This window comes from Neolamprologus multifasciatus, chromosome 1 (genome assembly GCF_963576455.1).
Source record: "Neolamprologus multifasciatus chromosome 1, fNeoMul1.2, whole genome shotgun sequence".
NCBI classification, from domain to species: Eukaryota; Metazoa; Chordata; class Actinopteri; order Cichliformes; family Cichlidae; genus Neolamprologus; species Neolamprologus multifasciatus.
In genome coordinates, this window is record NC_140439.1 from 10,427,568 (window position 1) to 10,450,698 (window position 23,131).

At 42.4% G+C, this 23,131-nt stretch overlaps 1 protein-coding gene and 1 long non-coding RNA gene across 2 annotated transcripts in view; both read right to left on the bottom strand.

The window, feature by feature from the left end:
* LOC146525332 (uncharacterized) overlaps positions 1-22,122 on the bottom strand; it is a 34,556-nt gene extending 12,434 nt beyond the window's left edge. The window contains exons 1-2 of the long non-coding RNA XR_014874905.1: positions 17,642-22,122; positions 1-16,516 (exon numbers count right to left, since the gene is read on the bottom strand). The exon at positions 1-16,516 is cut by the window's left edge and continues 12,434 nt beyond it. This is a non-coding gene — a long non-coding RNA (uncharacterized LOC146525332). The remainder of the gene's footprint in view (positions 16,517-17,641) is intronic.
* The window catches only part of neo1a (neogenin 1a), a 156,066-nt gene extending 133,243 nt beyond the window's left edge, over positions 1-22,823 (bottom strand). Inside the window, exon 1 of the mRNA XM_085163299.1 lies at positions 22,129-22,823. Coding sequence (XP_085019425.1) covers positions 22,129-22,219 — 91 coding nt within the window. The 5' untranslated portion in view covers positions 22,220-22,823. The remainder of the gene's footprint in view (positions 1-22,128) is intronic.
* Between the last annotated feature and the right edge of the window lie 308 nt (positions 22,824-23,131).

The window sequence follows — 23,131 nt, forward strand, 5'->3', positions numbered from 1 at the left end:
CTGGTTTACAGTGAACACATGCAGAGATTTTCAAACAAGCCTGGATCGAGCCAGAGGAACACTGCAAAAGCTCCAGCTGCTCGTTTGACATGGGATCCAAGCAAACTGTCCATTCCTTCTCCACAGACTACAATCTTTTGCATGTTGGCATGATATTATATTGGAGGATACCTGTTGGCAGCCCGCATGTGTCAAGCAGAAATGTAATAGTGCACAATGTTAACATTTTAATTCTAGCCAACATTTACCCATTGCTTGAGGGGAGACTTTTCCTCTCCTTATCTCATCACTTTAAACAAATACAAATGAATGTGCTCGGGTGCCTCCAAAAAGGAAATGATCAGTCTGGCTTGTATCCCATGACAACGTCAGGGAGCATATGGCACACAACAAATTCAATATGAATGTAAATGAAGTGCAAATTAAAATAAAACGACGGACGGGGGAGAAAAAAGAAAAGGAAAACCACATGCAGCATCTTGAGTGGATTTGAAATATGTTCAATTTTCAGCCAGCTCAACAAATCAAAATGCACCTGAAACTGTTTCCCGATCCCCGTTTTCTAAGCAAATTACAGAGGGAGAGTGTATGCAGCTAGATACCGAGCTGACATTCACCGGAGTGATTCTGAGCAGCCTTGAGCTCAGCAAGGCCACTTGATGCTAAAAGATTAAAATCCCTTGTTTCTGCGAACCCTTTGCTTCAAAAGAGTTTTGTCATCCATGCTCACAAGGTCAAAAATCTGCAGCACACCTGCGTGGCTGGCTGTGCAGACATGATATTGCAGTTTTATTTACACCGTGCCTAAGTGCAGTGCTTTTCATAAAAGCCTTCCTTGGGAGGCAGACATATTCCAAGAGGAGAGATGGAAGGTAGTCTGGCTCAAAGAATATAATTCTTTGCTAGATGAATCATTTCTTCCATTTCACTCATGCACCTTCTCAATGTCAAACAGAAGCTACTAGCCCCACATCTCAGGCTCGGTGGCCTTTTCCCCATATTAATGAGGATTGGAGGGGATCAATAAGATGACAGGAAGACAGATCGCCTCGGGTGGGAAGTGGAAGATGCTCCCATGAGGAAAAGGAAAGCAAATTCCAACAGACAACACTCCCAGCTTCTAGACCAAAACCCTCAACGGCCGTCTTTATGGCATCCTCTCGCTTCAGCACAAAGGCACATACACAACTGTGTTAATCTGACAGACACACACACGGTTGGTCTCCACAGTGTGCTGCTGTGAACCTCAGTAGAGAAAAAGGTCACCAATTATTCAGCGGCAATTGAGAAGCTGTTTCTGACAGCGTTTCTCACAGACACAGTGAGGGTTGATCATATGGTTAGCAGAGTGTGAGACCTCTGAGTAAACCTAAACCAATAAGGCCATAAGTCACCACTTCAGTGGGAACTCTTACTATCCTACTCAGCAACATAACAGCCTACAGTGCTTAAACTACACAAATGGCTTCCCAAATACAGTAGAAGACATACAGAGTTAAAGAAGAAGAGGATAATCCCAGAGAAGTGGGAAGGGAAGATGATTCCTGCCATGTGAGGATTGTAAACCTGCCCTTAATCTGTCAAGTGGGTGTAACGCCACCCTCCACTCAACTTTTTCATTGATTTTTTTTTATTATTGTATTGTGGTTTGACCGTGACAATCCATGACAATAGGATCCAAACAAGCCCAGTTTATGGTGTTGTGTCTGGTTACATCTTTGAAAGGAAATATAACACCTGTCAACAGAGACACTCAATAGACATCATGTCTGAGTGACAATTTCAGAAAGCCATAAATGCAGCCACTAAATGTGGGGATGCTGCTGTCACAGTACGCTAAATAGCAGACCATTCACCAGTCATCGCATGGATAGAGCCCATCAGAGCATGCGTAAACCAAGGAAACACCAATACCACGTTATCCGTTTACTGTTGGGCCATGACAATAAAATTTTAAGCTAAAAGAGGTTTACATTCCTTGCGCAGCATCATCTCTTCTCATGCCTCTTTTAGCTTGGGTATGGACAGGCTTATCCTCTTCAATATGCCAAACAAATTGAGATAACCACTAGAGAAGAGTTTTTGGGAGGCCAGTACTGCCTCCACAGGAATTATTGTTACGACATAAAGCTACTGCACTAAACACACAGGTCCCATTTTCTTATTTTTTCACAGTGGGAGGATTCGTTTTGCATTAGTGCCTTTTAAATGCAAAAATGCACTGAATGCATGTTATTATCCCCTATCATCCCATGAAAGCAATTACATGAGGAGTTATGTGCATGAGAGATCTATGCAATATGGCAGCCATGCACATCACACACTGAATTACATGCATTGACAAGTCTTAGGGTTCATATGCGCCATCAGCTCATGCTAAAAAACTAAGATTCAGCCAGATTAGCTTGCACAAAACTCTAGTGTGTAATGAGCGGCAGAAGCAATACACACCCTACCCGCTCTCAACCCACTCTGCACATACATCAGGTTAAACTGGTATACACTTTGCCCTTAAGTTTAATTATTGTCCATTTATTATGGGGAATGCAGCCAAAATGAAAGCTGCAGTAGTTTTGTCTTTGGGTGTTGTACAGCAGCATCTAATCTCGCTGTGCCATAAACATTTTACCAGTTCAACACAAGGTAGTTAGCAGGTAGTTTTTTTTTAATGGTGGTTCGCAAACTGTGAAAAGTTGAATTACACATACAAATACTCCTGTAGCTAACAATTTATTTATTATTTGACCCATAAATCTTAACCATCCCCTACCGTGGCTCTGTTTTTAAAAAAATAACCATTAAAAAAAACAAAACAAATCCCATCAGAATAAAATGTAGTATGCATAATAAATGTTTTAGAAAAGCTTCTGTAATACCTGGTAAAATGGGGAAATACAATAAATGATTATTTGATGAGGTGTCAGTTTTGGCCTAACAATGAAGAGGACAAATAAATGAGCAGATTGACACACTATTATTGACACACTATTATTGACACACTATTAAACATACCTGACAATGAAGCAGATCCTACTGATTGTGTATTACGGTTTGGGCTATTGTGTGCTGTTTCTTTTCCTTTTTTTCTCTTTTGTGCGACTCCTACAATTCTAGATTGAGATAAAACTGATGATAAACATCAGGCTTGTGTTTTAGAGGCCGTTATCTTGGATCGGATGATAAGTGTGATGCTAAAAGTGACAATCAAACAGCAAATAATATTAATAAAACACGCCTTTTACCACTGTGCTTGCAGATGAGTGTTAACAATAGCTTGTATGTGCCATTTCATCCGCAGTGTCTTTACAGAATTTGTGTGACATTCATTTGTCACCGTCTGTGGGCTTCTGTCAGGAGAAACAAAACCAGGCTAACGTCCTCATCTAAACCCCGATAACATGAACCGCTGCAAAAAGGGGAAAGCAAACACACTCAACTATTCAACAGTGGTCTTTCTCAAGCAGGTGGGTGTGCCTGTCTGATTATGACTGTTTGGGTGCTGCAGGCTGTGTGGCCAGCACCATGTAAGATGTATGCACACCTGCCATGGCTCTTGGGTAGCGGGCTCGCAGCTGAAACGGTGGGGGGGATGGGGGGGAAGGGGAGAGTAGGACAGGATGGAGGTAGGGAAAGAGGGGTAGACGCCTTAAGGGCCAATACTGGGGGGAGGGGAAGAGGAAAGCAAAAAGAACTAGAAAGATGTATCCATTATTAATGGTAGTTTGGTGTATGGAGAAAGAGATCTAATGTGGCTGTCAAGGTTGTAGCGCGTGCATAATCGACAAGGACGGATTCTCTCAGAGTGCCTCTTAAGTCTTCCTCATTGCACAGTCTCCTGTGCGCACCATCTTTCCCCCTCTCGCACTACATCCCCCCACTGTTTCTCACGAAACAAATGTATTGATTAGATTTTCCTCGCACAACAGGTTGCACAGAAAAGCCTCGCAAAACAAAATTATCCAGTGTTACATTAGGAGATGAGGATTGTTTGATGAAGCGATTTGATGAAGATAATGAATTGGGAGCGTCACTGGTAAGGTTTCCAATTAAAAAAAACATTTTTTTCAAATAAAGATCTGATTCCATTGTACGTGTACTCACGCAGCCTCCGCACTAACACAGTAATCTTTACATCCGACACAAATGCAACTGCATTCCTTTCCAAACAGATATTTGGAAAGCTATGCCAGTTTTCCTCTGGGGGGGGGGAAATAAGAACGGTTACTGTAAAATATTTTCACGCTGAGCGCAGTCTTTAAGAAATAATGTGCTATTGAAAAATCAGTGCCAGAAATGTCCAATGATACATTTTTTCCAAGCAATTTTTCACAGCCTTACTATGATGCTGGCATCTGTCTGACTGTTTATGTGTGAGACTTCTTTCTCTCCACCCCCCCATCAATTCCTCTCATTTCCTACAACCAATCTGCTGTGGGGTTTGATTTTTAATGCGAGATCGCTAATGCCTCACTGCCTGGTGAGAGGGAAGAAGCAGAGCGAGTTGGGAACAATGGAAATCAGAAAATGCAAAATGGTCCTTAATAAAGGACGGAACGTACCTTAGGGTACTGGGAGAACCAAGTGAACCACAACTGAAAAATGCCACATTGAAATAAAATTCAAATTCAAATTCAAATTTTTATTTGTCACACACACACAACCATACACAGTATGACATGGGGGTGAAATGCTTGTAGCTGTACAATGCCCGACCATTAAATGACAGAAAAAATGAGACGGATATTTTACAACTAATGCCTGGGTTGCAGGTACGTGGAATAACGCCCTTTGGCTTAATACCAGCTGGGCCGGGCCAAATAACTATGCCACCATGACAAATCTAACACAATTACACACATCAAGGTGTCGGGGGGGGGGGGGGGGGGTGTTGACAGAGAATGATGAAGCAACATCAAACACTGTGCTGATAGATATAAAGCAGGGAAGAGAGGTTGGAGCAGGGGGGAGGTAGGGTGGTGGAAGGAGGAGGAGGGTGAGGCTGTTATTGATTGCACTGCCTGCGTTTGTGTTGTGGAAGGAGTATGACGAGGAAGGGAGGGTGGCGCCAGTCAACTAAAGAACTGGGGGGCAGAGTTCGCCCTGCGGGCATCGGTTAAAGACGTGTGCCCCCCAGAGAACACACCGACTAGCCTCCATTGAGCTGCCCATTGGTCACGCTGAATATTTGATTGACACACACACACACACACAGTCAGTTACTACTACTACTGACACCCCATCCAACCCATCCCCCTCAAATAAACACAACAATGTATCCAGGGCTGATTGAAATTCAAACGCAGGCCTTGACGCCACAGGCACAGACAGCGATGGGCGGAAAGGGGGGTGGCAGTTGTGGCTCACTAGGGTCCTATCAAAGACAGATGCTAAATCACTTAACAACCCCTAAATTACTTGCTTGCAAATCTGCTGGGATAGAGGGAACCTAACAGTGTGTGGACATGGTGTGAATGAGTAACCTCTACAATGGGGCTCTACTGCAACAAAAGGAAGACAGCCAGACCGGAGCATATAGCTTTACAAGCACAATACAAAGGGAAAAAAAGCCTGCACTCAGTAGGGCTACCCCACTTCCCATCACCTGAATGTTCAAAATCAATTTATCAGAAATGAGAGCAGGGGCACCTGCTGACAGACAATACCATGTGGGCATCTCATTTTCACTGAGGGAGGCTTTGCTGCAGGATTTATCACCTCTGATCTCATTTCCCTTTCATATGCTAGTAAATCCCAGGTAAGGCAGACGTTCGGGATGATACAGGGAGCATGGCCAGCCCGCTCAGATTGGACTCTTGGAATTAATCGGGGAAAATCCTCAATGCTAACCTGCTTAGCTGTCACTTAATCTAGGGGTAAAGCAAATATCAATTATGCCGAGCACAAAAAGTGGGCCAGAGAGCCGCACAGTCTTTACCCAACAATGAAACCAAAATGGCCATTTAGAAACTGGTTTATTTGATTCTTGGTTTACAATTACCTTAGTGCATAGCCAATGTTCACGGAAAGAAAAGGCTAATGGCTAAAAGTGCGCGTGCTGACACACACACAACACAGACACACACACGCTGAATTTTGTCTTAGGAGCGGCAGGACTGGTAGGAGGCATAACCTCAATCCCTACTACATTACCAATCTCCCCTGAATACAGATCAGCCTAAATACGCTTATGGTCTACACTCAAGGACAAAACAACTTTCCCCAGGAGGGCTTCTCAGGTGACAACTTAAGTAATGCTGTCTGGGTGAGAGTCATGGCTGCCTTCCACAGAGAAAAAACAAGGATGTTGGAGCCAGATGAGCTTAGGAAATCATAAGCAAGCTGAAAGTGGGGAGTGATCGTTTTCACACAGCACATGAGGTACCAAGTGCTGACACGTCTGCTCTCTCCTATGCACTACTATTTATTATTTTTTCTCCATTGCTCGTGTATGTGCACATGTAAGCAATACCAGGCAACATTAGGCAGTCATGGGTCCGAGCTGTGAGGTCCCATTTCACACAAACTGGGTCAGTTAGGACGTGACCACAACAGCCCAAAATGATCTAAAAATAAATAAATAAATGAAACTATGCTGAAATGAAATACCGCCTCATTAGCTGCTTGTTCGACCACACCTACTGCATGCTACCTTTGAGTTATTTTTGTCCAACAAAGGGGGAAAAAAAGTCTGCTTTCATCACCCAACCTAGTTTGGTCAATTAGGAACACAATGAGCATCCTGCACGCTTCTGTGTGAGTACAGTTCATTTCCTGCCTTTATTGTTACAAGTGCTGGGCTCATTCAAAAGTGGATGAAATCGGGGAGGCCCAGGCACTATTTACTCAGCAGGGAGAGACATGAGTCCCTGGCTTCCTAATGGCTTCCTGCATTTCACACAATTGTTTCCCCTCAGGAAATCTTATCAATACAGATCGCAGATGCACTGACCAGCCACAACCACAACACATGGATACTGCGCTTTAAGTACCTTTGAATGGGTAGGACGACTGTTTGGTTTCCTTTAACTACAACATGTTAAAGAATCTATATGAATTTAACTTTAAAAACAGCTCTGTGAAGAGAGTAAGCATTAAAGGCATGCAAAAGCACAGGTCTTCTGTTATGTTTTCTCATAGCATATCCTCAATATAAAAGTATAGAAAATGGGTGTTTTAAAGCATTATAAACACAGATGCTTATTTCTTACATGATGTTGGGAAATATGCATCTAGACCAGCAAACCCAAGTCCTGAAATAAATCCTGCATACAGTCAGAAAGGTGCCTGTTAGTAGACTCGGAAGGTGTTATATACCAAGTTGTAAGTATATATAAAGTAAGGCCGTTTTAAAAAGAAAAATCCTGAAGGAAATGATCTTTCTAGCCAAAAATATGCAATCTGTGCTGCTTAGTAAGACAAATTAGCCACGTGATAAATTGTACCATGTAGCTAATCATTTTACTTTTCAGCGAGACTAGCTGTTCCCTCCATTTCTAGCCTCAGTGATAACCTATGGAAAATCCATCCAAGTGTTATTTCCATATTAGGTGCATACAAATGAAATTGACATCGATCTGCTAACTTGAACTCTTGATAGAAACCAATAAATGAATTTTCCAAAATGTCAGTATGTGCTTTTAAAGGCAAATTAAATACCTAGCTAATTTGATGAGACACAAGCGCAAGACGAAAACAAAAGAAGACCCAGCTGCAGATTTGTTCAAGATTTCCCCGTTATTGGGATATACAGTAGCAGAGAGGCCTTTGTAATACCATCATATAATCAGCAGCTGTATTTCAGATGTCACACATGAGAAGGGGTTAAGCTTCTACAGCATGCACATGAACCACAGGTATTTGTGGAACTAGCAGAAACACAGCCCGTAAAATCTACACTCAACCTCTGTGCAGCACGCAAGGAATGTTCTCTGAGCGCTTCACTATCAGCGCTGAGCCAACAGAGACTATCCTGCTTTAAAGACTGTGTGGAAGAACGGGAAAATGGGAATGGGGCAGTAACAGTGAACCAAACGACTAGATATGAGGTGAGCTACTTTTGTTCTCATTAGAAATTAATTGCCAGTGTTGACAGTGGTTGGGGCCGAGAGTCACTAGGCATCCAATGCACTACCCCATGGGGAGCACTTGAACCCCTGACCCCCCCACCATGGTTGTTTGGGGCCAGAAGGGGTGCGTGACATGGCCCTGGCCCGGAGACACTGCCCCGCCAGGCTGGGAATGCAGTGGCACTGTAGGGGGAACAGGAGAGGGACAAAGAAGGGAAAGAGGGGCTCCATTGATTCAGGGTTGATTGGGTTAGAGAGCTTCATTATTAAGTCCCCTGTCACTCTGCAACAAAAAGCTCCCCACAGGCTAGCAGTGGCTAATAAAACCACTACCTTTTATAACTCGAGACCACTTCTGACATCTTCTTTTGAAGAGAAATGGAAACGTGCGACTTGGTCCCCAGCTTAAAAGAAAAATTTAAAAAAAATTCACATCTTCCAGCTGAATGAACTGTTGCTTCGTAGCACTGAACATAGACTGGTGAGAGATGCCAAAGCCATCTTGAATTAAGCTCCTTTCACACCTGCTTAATTAGATAATCTTGGGTGAATTTTCATTTAGACTTGCTACACTTCACTACAATATTATAAGCCATATGGCAGAAACAGACTGCAGGACATATTTTAGGATCTTGCTCCGAGTGCATTTGTGTGTATGTGTGCTCTTTGAGCGAATTTGTTCAGCAGGTGTCCAGAAAGCTTGAGTGACATGCTTATGCACTCAGGACTAATTTAGACCACTCCAGGTAAATGAAGTATGCAAGCAGAAAAAGCATTTCTGCTTTCTCCCAAGCGACTAATAATCAATTCAAGCACTTGGGTTGTTGGTAGCTGTGGAAAGGTTATACAAGAACATGCTGTCCTTCACAGGAGAAATACAAACATCTCTGCCCTTAATTAAGGTTGTTACATACTTTTAATCCTTTTGTTGTGTAAAGACAATGACTAACAAAGGGAGCTTCATGTTTTGCTGGCTGTGACTTCACTCATCAATGCAGTGCCTGTATTTGTTCATAACAGTCAAATATAATTCTCCGCATTAACACCACCTCATTACTATTAAAACTGCATCTTTATGCATCCACTCTACACCATACTGACAATTCACATTATTGCCCTAAAAGGAAAAAAAGTATACTTTTTTTTAAATTTCATCCCAATAACTGCTGCACTCTTTGCAGCCCAAAAACAGTTGAATATGGCTTGAAAGAGGAGGGGAAAAACAATTATCATGCACCCAAAACATGTCGGGCACCTCATCCTAGCATGATTGAAAAAGGGGGGAGTAAATGAACAGACAAGTTTAACCGTAGTCATTAATGTTCATCTCCCTGTGTTCTTGATGGGAAACCTCATTAAGAATCTGTTGGTAGCATCTGGCTTGCTATCCCACCCCATTACTGCCCCACCATGCCAAAACCTCTGCCATCGGCCCTTCCGCTCATCCCCCCACTCCAACCACCTCCCTCGCGTCTCGTATGACATCTGTGTCTCGGGGTCCTGTGATGGAATGCTGCTCGCCTGCTATTCCTCTGCAGGTGCTCCCCGCTGGCTGCTCTCCACTATGCAGCCACACTGGTGCTGCGTGCTGTGACCTGCCACAGGCTGAAGAATAAAAAGGGGGGGGATGGGGTGGGTTCAAAGTTCAAGGGACAGTGTTTAAGGAAAAACTGATGCAGCTGCTTTCCATCACTGCTCTTTGGGTACACTTGAAGCTGGGCAGAAATCCTCACCTCCCCGCTCGTCCTAACAAAGCTCATCCTCCTCCACCATATCAGACAGAGGAAGGTCACGTCTGTATTTAGACAGCTCAAGAGACTGTGTCGCCCCAGATGCTGCTCTCAGATTCTACGTGGCTTAATCCCACAGTGAATGAAGCCCTGTTGTGCTGTATGTGAGGATGAGCGGAGTCATTCTAGCATTAGGCCAAATAGAGGCTAAATGCTCTGACCATAGGAGTTAGATGTGGGCGATATAGCCTCAAAATTATACAGTGGTATTTCAAGAAATTTCTCTGGAAATTTTAAATAAATGCTTAACACCATAATTTAACATTAACCAAAGTAATTAAACCTTCTAAATTAACAATGTCATGCAATAAAACTGAAAAAAAAATTAATAAATAAAAAAAATCACAACAACAGCCGCCTCAAGGCACTTTATATGTTAAGATAAAGAACCTACAATAATATGGAGAAAACCCCAACAATTATACGACTCCCTACGAGCAAGCATTTGGTGACAATGAGGAGGAGAAACTCCCTTTTAACAGGAAGAAACCTGTTGCAGAACCAGGCTCAGTGAGGGGGAGCCATCTCCCATGACCGGTTGGGGGTGAGGGGAGAAAGGATGAAAGACACGTCAGTAACTTCCATCCACTATTTGGTCTTCCTGTCATATGGAGCACAACTAGCAAGTACTCCAGCAACACATGCTGCTAGCATCTCCTTTTTAATAGGCTAATTGTACTGAAAGGTGAGCTTTTGCTTTAAGTCATTAACCCTTTAAGACCTACCATAGAACCAAGTCCGCCAGAGCTTATATTATATTTTTATATGTTGTAGTGCCATTTCTGGGAGCATTTCAAGTTAATATACATCAATACAACCATTATAGCCCAAATTTTAATAATATGTATGCATTAAGTGCATAGTAATTACATAAATTGCAAAAAAGTGCAATAAACTACAAAAAATTTGAAAATTGTTTTTGTTTTTTTAACATATATTTCTAGTTAGAGAAATTTAAGAGGCTTATCCCTCAAAACTGTAAATACAAAAAAGTTGCACAAAATAGTTTCCCACCACAGGAAATGTATTTTAAGTGTCTTCATAGTTTTATTTTTGAAATACACCAATTTTTATATACTGCAGGAAAAACGAAAATAAATATTATAATGCAAATTTGCAAAAAAACAGCATGTGCATCAAAATAAACTATTTCCAGCAGTGCAATTTGATTCCTAAGCATCTCAGAAACGACACAGAAAGTCATAAAGTCAAACATAACTTTTAAAAACACAAGTATAGGCTCATAAGGCCCTGATGGTAAAAAAAACAAAAAAACAACCTACATTTCCGCAAAATGACGTCACTTCCGGTTTCGGGCAGGTCATGGCGGACATGCGATAGTTCGCGCTGATGGACGTAGGAAGTGTTACAAACAGCTGATCGGATTGGCAAAGCGTGTTTCTGGAATATTATGTTTTTGTTGCTGCAAGTGCTTTTTATGCAGTTTTTGCAAAGCTATATGTGGAAGGAAACTGTGACCTAGGACAAACTGATGGCATAAGATGTAAGTACAACTCCTCCGGCGTGCCCGCTCCGACCGGCTTTAAAGGGTTAAAGACATTTACGGTTTCCAACTTTTACTAAAATCATTATTGATTTTTATTGGAGGCTGTCAGGGCTCTTCCTCTCAGACATGCCTGGGCTTGTCTCTTGAGATCTAGAGAAGGTAAACAAATGGCGTTGCTATAGCAGTGACACAGCACCACAAGTCTGCCTCCAGTTCCTGCAGTGGAAAAAATGCTTCTGTAGAAATGTGCAGTTACTTCATTTCCTCTCAGTAAAATAACATGCTTCTCTCCATCTTTTATATCACAGCCAGTCATTTATTTTAAAAATTCCCTTATAATTACTCAAATTTGTCTTGCTACAAAAATCACAAATAATGAATACCTATTTAAGAGCTCCTGTTCTCTATTTATTTCTTAAGAAACAAGGAGCACATCACATTTTGGGGCAGACAGTTTGATCAAATGTATTCGCCTCCCCTGTACTCTAAATCAAATTTCAGGATGTAATTAGCATTTCGATTGGAAAGCTCAAGCTCTGTGTTACTTAGAGCTCTGCGTTTCTAACATACAGTAGAAACGCCATCATGTTTCAAATAAGTGCCGCAGAGAGACACATTTATTCAACTGTGAAAGGCCAAGAAAGCAGAAAAGAGACAGCCAATTCCATTACATCATGGCAGTGTATTAAAAAGGCTTAAAGCAGCAATTTAACCATTTCAGCTGTCACTCTTGACCTCTGTTAGCTTCAGATGAGCTCAGAGTTGAGAAGGAACTGGCTCCAATAACATGGTGAGAAGTCACTGCAGTCGGTAGAGCTCCACGCCAAAGGGGAGCTCCCAGTGGCACAAAGGAGCCTCTATCTAATGCTGAACTGTTCAAAGAATCGTTTCAGCTCAGTCTGGCAGCAGAAACATTGGTTCATACCACCAGAATTTTTTCAGGGATCACCATAGCAGCAGGTAAAAATCAAAATAAAACCAGTGAGGTTGACTGGAGGGATTTCAAGAAGAAGAGGGACACTGGTTGATACATACACGACGAGTACATAACCCTCTCCTGGATCTACCTCTAAAGCCTAAACTGTTTAAACTTAATGACTGAGACTCAACAATCCAGGAAGCTGATGTGCTTTACATGCCAAGACAGTTCCATGGAAAAGTACAGTGCAGGACACAAGTGGAAAAAAAGGAAAAATGACACCGTCTTCTGTTCTCGCAGAAGCAGTAGCACACTAACACACCAACTCTGCTTCAAAGTTAAGTGGTTTCAATAGATTTCTTAGAGAGAAAGAAGACAAACCAGTTCCCTGCTTGCAAAAAACCCACCAGGAAGGAGAAAATACAACTTCAAACAGAATTGTTCTGGCACATATTTACTATATTTGGCACAGCTCATTAACGACAGAAGAAAAACCTTCAGCGGGAGGTGTGCATCAATACTGAACTGGATTACAAGAGCTACCTAAAAACATAAAAATAATAATTGACTCAATCACAATGTGACAGTGATCTGGTTTTCCAGAATAGCGCAACATTTTCAACCTTCAAAAAAAATAAAAAAAAATAAAAAATCTTTTCCCAAACTCATTTTTAGAAATCAGTGTTCTCTCACAAACCAAACCACACATCTACCAATGTCTTTACAATTCACCGCCGCGAGCAAATCTGTAATTTTGTTCTAAACTAAAAAAAGCACTTTCACAATAAAGAAAAAATAAAAAGAGTGCAGCGATCAATGCATCCGTCCATGATTATGTTTCTCGAATTAAGTGTTAATCTCACCGATCAGTGACACCACAGTGGCAAAGTTTTATGTGAAAGCAGTCACATTTATTAATTCTCTGTGAAAGTAGATGCAAATATCTGCTAGTTTTTGTCAAGCCGGGAAAGCTCTCTGAAGCTTGTTGATAAAACAGCTGTTCAACCCCAGATGGGTGGCATACGCCTATATACAAATACCCACCAAAACATACACACACATCCCACCAAGTCTAAAGCTGCCAAGAACCACGGCCGTGCACAAGACGAAGGCAGAAAGCTCCACTGAGCAGAGCTCACAATCCTCTCTCTGTGACTGACTGCCCCCACACCCTTTCAACAAATGCCTTCATTCAGTCAAAGTTCCTTTGACTGAATGAAGGCTGAGAGCCTCTCTGTGTACATGGGTGACTGATACCTTATAAGGTTATATGAAACCTCTCCAAAATACAAGATCTGCTGAACTGGGCACCAGTGATATGAGCAGAGGAACATTGATTATGTTAAACACAACACTGTAGTTCAGCCACAATCAAACACAATCCATTAGAGCAATCTCATGTTGGGATTAATGATTCAAATTGCATTAGCCATACTGCACGTTTATGATGAACAAAAATCATTATATTGGAGGAGCTGCATCGATTCTTGTTTGCCTGTAGTCGCTCTGAAGCACGAGCTACTTAACTACTGCACTACACCATGAACTACACCACCGAGAAGACTTTCAGGTTAATTCATCACACCCTGGATGTCCTCCAAAAAGACAGCAGAGAATAAATTCATGTCTGAGGACTGCGGGATGTTGGGACTCCAGCAGGTAGAGTGCACCCAAATGAAGGTTATTAATCCATCTTTCAAGAAAGAGTATTAGTCTCTCTTAATTTACAACCAGGACTGCTGCCAAGAATGAAACTCGACACCACACGGTTAGATTAAAAATATAAATGACACCAAATCAAATTCAAGATTCTTAGAAACAACGACTGACAGTACGAGAGTGGGTTAATCCAACCTCTGCAAGAAGGTGACGCCATCTAACATTTCTAACCCTAAGTAGTAATAAGCACAACCCACGCGGATGTTCATCCAGTCTCGTCTGCTTGTTTTGCATTCCACTTATACTTCAGATATCTGCTATTTTTCCATCCTATATGCTTCCTTCTGAAAAGACTATTTTTTAAATGTCCTTCACATGTAGTTCTTAAGAGATGCAACCGTGAGAATGCTTCAAGTGAAAGTCTCTGTACATCTTACCATAGTTCTCGCAAACTCTTCTAACAGTGACTAGAAAAGCCTGGACAGAAACACTCAGATCTGCTTTTAAAGATTCAAACCACAACTGCTATTCCAGTTCTTTCAGCTTTATTACATTTTTCCAGTATTTACATAAAAATACACTAAATACAACCTTAAAGGATTTACAAAACTTTTAAGGACAGGGAGATTCAAGCACTGTTAAAAAAAAAAAAAAAAAAAAGGTTTAAGAGATCTTATTTTAATAGGAAATGCCTGTAATATGCTCCCCGGGGCTGTAAAAACAGTTTTGTGTATAAGAGAGCCTTGCACTCATTAGCTGAGGCTCATCTGACAAGCACAGCTTGCATGTGTCATAATCCTATGAAGCTGCCACTACCGACAGGAGACACCACGACAGGAGCTCAGGGGAACCAAAATAGCAAAAGTTGGAGGAAAATTTTTTAGGTTAAAAAAGAAAACTTCTCGCTGGCCTGCTGTGCTTGTAAAAAGATTCCCCCGGAAGGACCACGCAGCTCATTCCTTCAAGGCTTTGCCTGAACACCAAACTGGGGGAAACTACTCCTTTGCTTGCCGTTCACTACTTAAATCTAACATCAGTACACACGTCCTTCCATTTGCTGCTGTCACGCTGCAGTTATAAAAGACGTGCACTGCATCGCAAGAGCTTGGCTCCTGTGATTTTACTGCATGCAGTGAACGACTGGACAATGCCACTCTGTCCCGAAGAACACAACCGGCTGGAACTGCAGTCGAGCAGGTCATAAATATTACAAAACATCCAAACGCAAGACTACAGCACGCTAGTCAGACAACTTTCACTTACAGGCCTAAGTGCTGCTCGGATAAACACTTCAATAAATAAAAAGGGCCAAAATGATTCTTGTTTGTAGGCAGTTTATTTTTTGAATGAACATAAACTCTTTCCACACAACAATAATATTCTAAATATCTGCAGTCAAACAAGAAAAATAAATGATCACAGGGTAAAGAAAAAAAAGGGGGTGGTAAGTTCTATCAAAACGTTAATTTCTGCAGGATCTTCTGAAAAGACGCCTTTAAGATCGCTATGATGATTTTGCTTTGATTCTTATTTATTAGATATTTTCAAAGTAGGCTAAACACAATCTGCAACTCTCCAAAAACAGACGTCCTGCTGAGCTGAAAACAACGTCAAGATCGTGGCCCATCGCAACAACGCAGCTCTTTCCAGCTTTTGGTCTTGAGCCAGTGATACTCGCTTGCACAAACCCCACAGCACACACAGTTGCCTTAAGTGCACTGAAGCACACTGACCAAGATGGGAAACCGGGCTCTTATTGACACATAGCCATAATTTCAGTCTCCTCTTCGTATGCTTCGCTCACACTGCTGCTATTTGAGGCAGCCTGAGGAAAATGAAGAAAAAAAAACCCTCCACTCTCCCAAAGGTCATTAAGCCGGAGCATCACTCAATCACAGAGGAACGGGGAAGCCTGGAGAGCCTGGCTGCAGCACAGTGAAGTAGAAATTTTGCATTCTGTTCTATTTTTAAAATAGACGTAAAAGGAAGCGTGGAAATGAGTGAGGCAAATATGTTTCCAGGAAGTCTCCAGTAAAGGATATAAATGCTGTTGATGTAATGTCCCTCAGGTTACCAAGTCTCAAAAGAGTCTTCACACAGGGCAGTATGGACAGCTTTATGGTCTCTAGACACTCGTCAGCCTCTTTAAAGTCCAAGCATTTTTTTCCCCCAGCTTTCTTTGTTTTGACATGAAAGGGTGAGCAGACACAAAGACGGCAGACGGTAGTCGAAGTGGAAAGGTGCATCGTCTGACATCTTTTTAGGCACAGCAGGAGCACCTCCTGAGCCGAGAAGTTCAGCTCTAAGAAGGGCGCACTTGCTGTGAGCACCTTTCTGTGAACTGACCAATCGTAATACACAATAGACTGGCTTTCAAAGAACTGAGAAACATGATGGTTGAAGACAGCACCAGAGACTGTATAAAGAAAAGGAAAATCTTCATTTTAGCCCCGTATATATGAAACGACTCTAGAGTACAGTGACAGCATTAACATCCTCGTTCAACCAGCTTCTATGAACATGGGTCTCTTTAACATTCAAACAGCATGACGAATAAAGTTAACTTGAACTAGGGCTGGGCGATATATCGAGTTTTTTTTTAAAAAATATCGATATATTTTTATACGAGATATAAGATGTGTCAACATCCTTTATATCGATACAGTCTATGTTACATTATAATTATACTTGTGGAGCCACAAGTTTGCCTCTCTTTCGTCTACTTTTGTCTCTACCCAACGTTACTCCGCCTCGCCTCTCCTTCACTGAACACAACTCCCCCTCCTCCCCCATCGCTTCACCTGCAGGCAGCGACAAGATGGACCCGGCAAATCTCCGTTAAGGAGTTACTGCGCATCGCCCCGTGCGTGGGGCTGGACGGCGTCAACGTGTTAACGAGCTAACCACGCTAATGAGCTAACCGCGCTAACGAGCTAAACACGCTAACGAGCTAACCACGCTAACAAGCTAACCGCGCTAACGCCATGCAGCCCAGAGGCGCTGCACAGCCTAAAATCCTTTCATTTTCTCAAAAATCGACAGCGCGCCTTTTGTATGAATTCTGGTTGTGCTTGATGACCGCGAACCGATTTTATGTGGAACACGGCGCTCAGCAATCTGTCAAAGAATGTTTTAGTACGACTTTGCTAAGCTACGGAGCTGCACCGCTTGATGGATTGTCGGAGCATTACGGCTGCCGAGGAGCCTCGCGGAGTAATACGCACTGTGCTTCAAGGTAATATTACCGTATTGTGTGTGTATAAGGGCCATAAATGGCACCTGAAGCGGATTTCAAACTCCAGGCTGTCAGTCACGCAGTAGAAGTTGGGAACAGAGCAGCTGTGAAATCTGTCTCTTTGTTATTATGCTCAGCGTCTGTTAGTTTACATTTTGACTGCACAATTGTGAGCTTTTTGTTATGCACAAAAACAACATTGTTTTTTTTTTTTTTATGGAGCATGATTATTTAATAAATGCTCATAATTTATTTTTGAGTAGTTTTTTTCATGTAAATCTGTGCTGTATGTTAATAAAAGTGCCTGTGTGACATCTGGGACACAGCTTTGACTAAGAACTCTCTTTTTGTTCTTACTTTATGGCTTTAAAATAATATCGAGATATATATCTTATATCGCCATCCAGCTAAAAAATATCGAGATATGAATTTTGGGTCATATCGCCCAGCCCTAACTTGAACGACAGCTGCTATGCCTCATATTGATAGAAAAATTGGCTTTTAATACCTTCAACATTGCTACACATCACTTCCCCCCAAAAAATGCTAATGTTTATTTAGAAAGACATTTCTGCACTCCTCAAGGCAAAACCTCATTTTTATCTGCCTACTAAACTCAAAAAACAAGAGACTACATACACTACATGTAACGTAATATAGAGGAAAAGTCAGAACCCTGATACAGGCCACTGAATGTCTAGGAGTAGGAGAAACTAGTGTTTCTCTGCAACACATCAACACAAGCAGCATTTCATCTTAGCAGGGGGGCAGCTACAGCTACAGTATATGCTTGCCTATGATCTGCTCGGGGTTTTAGACCATGATGCAAGTTTGGATTCGCTTCGCTCAAAGCAGCTCTGCTTCAGCAACACAGCAACCAGCAAGTCAGTCTAGTCTATGCCCCGAACGGAGACCAACAATGCCAGAGCAACAGCTCTTTTGAAGAATTAACAAGGAGGGGGAAATTTTCAAATTCAAGAGAGTCTTAGTCTGATGGAGAAATCTTTCAAACTTATAACTGACACCGAGTTTTATATGGCAAGAAACTGGATCAAATGTGCTAAAGATGCTCTACTTATTCCACATTCTTCTGATTCTCAATCTTGTAAGTTCGGTCTACGCTGTAGGCAGTGTTTAAATATGAGCAATTTATGAGCTAATTAACAAACTTGGGAACCGTATGTGATGATACAAAAGACAATAACTATTGGTTAGCCACAGAAGGCTTGAGCATGTGTATGCCTGCCCGTGGAACAACTATAGAGTATAGACAGTATAAAAGATTGTCGCAGGTTCGTGACCTGAAAAGTAAAGTATGTATGTTTGACCTGCATTAATTTCGAAGGCCAGCAGGGGGCAACAGCTTGTGTTCGTACAGAAGTTTATTTGGAAAACAGCCACTTGCTTTGTGACCTCAGTACACAGGTTCATGAAAAGGACATCAAGTTTGTCTTGTTAATAACTAAGTAATATTTGTGATTTATAAGGCGTTAGTCAATGAGGGCTCTTTTGTTTCACGAAACACCACATTTTCAACGGAGAAAATGCTGTTATAGATGTGTTATGATGGTACTTCACTAGCTATGGTGACATTACAGTGACTACACCCATCATTTATACGGTTTGCTAGAAACGACGACTACTTTTGTTGGTATTTCAGCTTTTACTGATCCTTGTAGTTTCTCTCTCTAGAGAGAAATGAGGACTTCTGTAGTACCCGGGTTGGGTGTTTAAAATTTAGATTGTCCTCTCCAGCTTCAACCCATTCAACCCATACTAAGAAGTCACTTGGATGAGTGACGAAACATTTCTCCCAGAAAACGCTACGTCCAGATGAACAGAATCAACTTTTGGAGATTTATTTTCCTGGATGATTGAGAATGCATCAAGACCATTCAACCAATCAGTATTTGATTTAAACACACCCATCGCTTATGAGCAGGCACTGTTAGCTCAGAGGGCTGCGTGAAATTCTGCTTCTCTAACCCTTCCAAAACTTTTCACGTAATGCTTCTCTCTGCAAAGGAGCAAAGAAACGCAAACAAATACCAACACTGGATCATAAATCGGCCTCCGGACAGCTGAAAGGGGGTGATTACACTTAGCCCAACCACCTAAAAGAAGCAACAGCAGCTGTTAAGCCATGCATTCAGAGAATATTGATCCACCCGTTCACACTGCCAATTACATGTGATAAACTGCTGTCGCCGTTCTTAGCAAAAATTATTTCATTAGCAGCCTTTAGTTTTATTGCCCCTGCAAACCTTGGACAAAAGGAATAAAAGGAACAAGGCACAACCTGCCTGTTGTTTTCAACTATGCCATAAGAGCAGCAACAAACTGAGCCCTCACATCAGTGGCAATTGCAGATCAGTAGCATAGCCTAATGGGGTGGTTTCATTAGTGAAGCAGATGAATCAAATACTTGGCCAAATGTGCAATTATCCGTATCTCTGTGGATGGAGGTCATTAGGACTTAGTATGAGCTATTGGAGCCCATAAATAAATGATCAGTAAACAGCACACTCTATGCAGCAGAGACAGCAGATGACTCTGCATCATGGCCCCTCTCAAATCATCACAATAGCATGTGGACATGTGGAAAAGACTCACTCCATTTTTGAGGTGAAGTTTGTGTAAATGGATAGAGGACATTTTTGCACATTTTGTGAACAGATTAAAGAGCAGACGGAGGGTCATGCTTGAATTATTCTTGAAAATTCATGGATGATGATCCACCTTTAAGCCTTCCTTCTCTTCCCCCCCTCCCTAAAATGTGATTTAGGACCACCAGGGCGTTCCCAAACAACAAAACAAAGGTGGTAAATTATGTTCTTAGCAGCAGAGTCCAGAGAGAAGAACTTAAACGCGCAAAAGAAAAGAAAGGTTGTTTAGGAGGCTTGAGCAGCGTTGCATGTAAGATGGTATGTGAGGATAAAACCCCGGAGAGAGCAATGCGAGTGCAGAGGATTGTCAAATGTTTACACATTTCAGCAAGTTATTTGCATTGTCCTCTGGGAGACAATCAGCACTCAGCTCCCTCCCAGCAGGATTACAGAGATAACCCCGAGATAAAGAAGAGCCTAAATGGATCTCCTCTAACTGGGACTTGTTTACCAAAAAAAAAAAACCCGTTAAAACTTCTTGAGACATTTTCAAAGTTCCATCATAAGAGCTTCAGAGGAGAAAGGTCTAACAATAGCAGCAGTTTGTCTGAACCTTTACAGGTTTTTCCAACGTTACACAGCGAGTCCCGAAACCCAACGAGACAGGCTCAAAACTTCTTTTTTTTTGTTGAAGTTAAGACCACAACTCCGCCATCCTTGATAAAGATAAAAGTTGTGGCCACATTCAGGACCTCAAAGAAATGTGTTTTAGATAAACAGATATTTTCGGAGAAGGGGACCCCACAATTAGTAATTTGAAACTCTCCCTGCGTGTGGGTCCCAGTCCAATTCTCTGGAATCAATCAAAGCTCCCAAAGGAACTCCCTGGACCCCTTAATCTCCTGGTTTTATTACTTTCCAGACAGTCGGCCTGTTTCACCCTACCCCCATTTCTCTTTTGTACTGATTTCCAGCAAAGCCAAGGAGGGGCTTTTTTCCCCTCTCTATCTCCCCTTCCACTACTGCAGAGCTCTTTTCATGCAGGAAAGGGTCTTTCATCAGGCTCCACACGCAAGAGAGCCCAACAGCTAGCAGAGGCCCGTCTCTTCTCTCTTTCTTTGCACATCCATTCTTTTTAAGTGACAAACCACACAGCGTGCTTTTTAAAAAAAAGGAAAAAAAAAAAAGGTGCACGGACCTTCTGTTTTGACACACAAAAGTATTTTTATTTGCATATCCTGAGAATTAACGGAGAAAATTGGGCCATGTTGCACAAGAGTCAGTTACTGCCACATTTTCTTTTGGTCCAGACCTCATGCTGCTGTGTTTGATAAGGTCTGCCAGCTTAAATGATAAAGATATGACTTTGTCACGATGGGGTATGCGATAAGGGCTGGAGCTGTGCACTCCGATGACTGCTGGAAAAACATTTTTCCTCATGACTCTCCAATTTATCTCAGGCACCGCTGGCTCCAAGTGCCAATAACAGACTCTGTGTGCTGGGTTTTTCTGAACCCCCACCCCCTTACACACACACAATCATTATTTCAAGAACAAGAAATCACGCCCAGTATCGGTGAAATTTTGTGTGTGAGACAATACTACTAGTTGAAAGAACATATATTACCGACATGCACACACTGCAGTGCAGTGGCCGCACTTCAAAACAATTAACAGAAGCAAATGAATCGGGTCTGTTTATCCATCAGCAAAACATGTATTGACGCCCAAGTAATGAGATGTCTGCTGGACTGATGATGCCAGCTTATTACCTGACAGTGAACACTAATGACCCTTTGCATAGTGTAAGTGTGCGCCCCCCTTCCCCCCGAAAATTCCATGACCACACTCACACACCTTTTCTCACACAGATTGATGGATAGACTCCAACACACCAAGCAGAATCTGTTGCTTGGCCTTTGCAGGTTTATTGCACATAATTCAGAGACACGCTCATGAACACAACTACACCGCATGTCTGGAAATGGTTTGAAAGACAACCGGAGAAACCTATCAGCAGTTCTGCCTTAACAGCCTCCACGCAGACAAAAGGACGGAGTGTGAAAGCGTGTTGCTTTTGCTGCTCGGAAGAGGGGCTGGTCTCGGATTAAACAGCGTGCCTGTAGTGGAAAGTAGCCTACTTTTAAAGTTATCTAAATATGGAAGTGTGTCTGACCCGAACGCCGCAGAATTAGCTACCTAACCCCCTGTCTGATTTCCCCCCTCCCCGAGACATTCCGTGCGTTTTTCCATTCCAACTCCTCTAACACAACCCAGGCAAGTTCCTCCAACCGAGGCACGAAGAAGCAGACACAGCACAACTATTAGTGGGTTGCGGGCATTTACCTTTGTCGACATGCTTTGCAGCGGTGGTCTCCGTGTAGAGAAAGGTGAGACAGAGGAGAGAGAGGAGCGACAGAGCTCCCCGCTCGGCCATCACTTTTCACGAATAAATCTTTGCAGGCTTTAAGAACCCCGGAGAAGCTGTTTTTGTTGTTTTTTTAAAAAAAAATAAATATATATAAATCCTTAAAATCCCCGTCCACCTCCTGTGAATGCACAAAGAGAAGAAGGGGAAAAAAAGTTCAACGTCCTAAAATGTGCAGGAACATCCGGAGCCAGGTAGGCTACTTTTAAAACTGGCCGGATGAAACATGTAGCTGGAAGGAGAGAGCCGCAGGTTACACACTGTTTTCTCAACTTGGTCGAGGCAGAGGTTGGGGACGGAAAAAAACACTGAAATCAATCCATTGCCACGGAGGCGCAGTCTCAGAAAGATTTGCGCACGACTCGGCACAGACGAGTCCACTATACCGCTCCCGACATTTGCCGAGCGCGCAAAAGACTAGAAAGAGCTCAGTTGGAGTAAAAGATAAGATCCAAGCCGAAGGAGAAATCTCTGCCGCGGCCAGCTCACTGATCGCGGACGGGACGTAAGAGGAGCAGCGTGTTGTAGGGCTGGATCTCCACGGGCTCCCCGGAAAACAGGGCGTGGAGTCTCACAGAGGTTTGGACCATGGGCCGCTTCTGTGCGCTCAGGCGAAAGCTAAAATATGGAGTGGGAGTGCAAAGCAGTGACAGCACCTCATTTCCGCTAGTGGTGTGCCATACCAAGTAAACACAGCGCCAGTATTGACCCTTACTGATACTTTTAATCTATAAAGTTAGAGGGAGAGCAGTGTGCCGTGATTTATGACACAAATCATCATCGATTTGCAAATATAATTAATGCTGAACACATTTTAAATACCATTAAGTCACTGTGTTTTTACTTTCCACACTGACTAGTAAACACACCTTTCCGTTTTTCATGCATTTTTAAAACTTTTGGAGACCAGGAGTGTTAAGG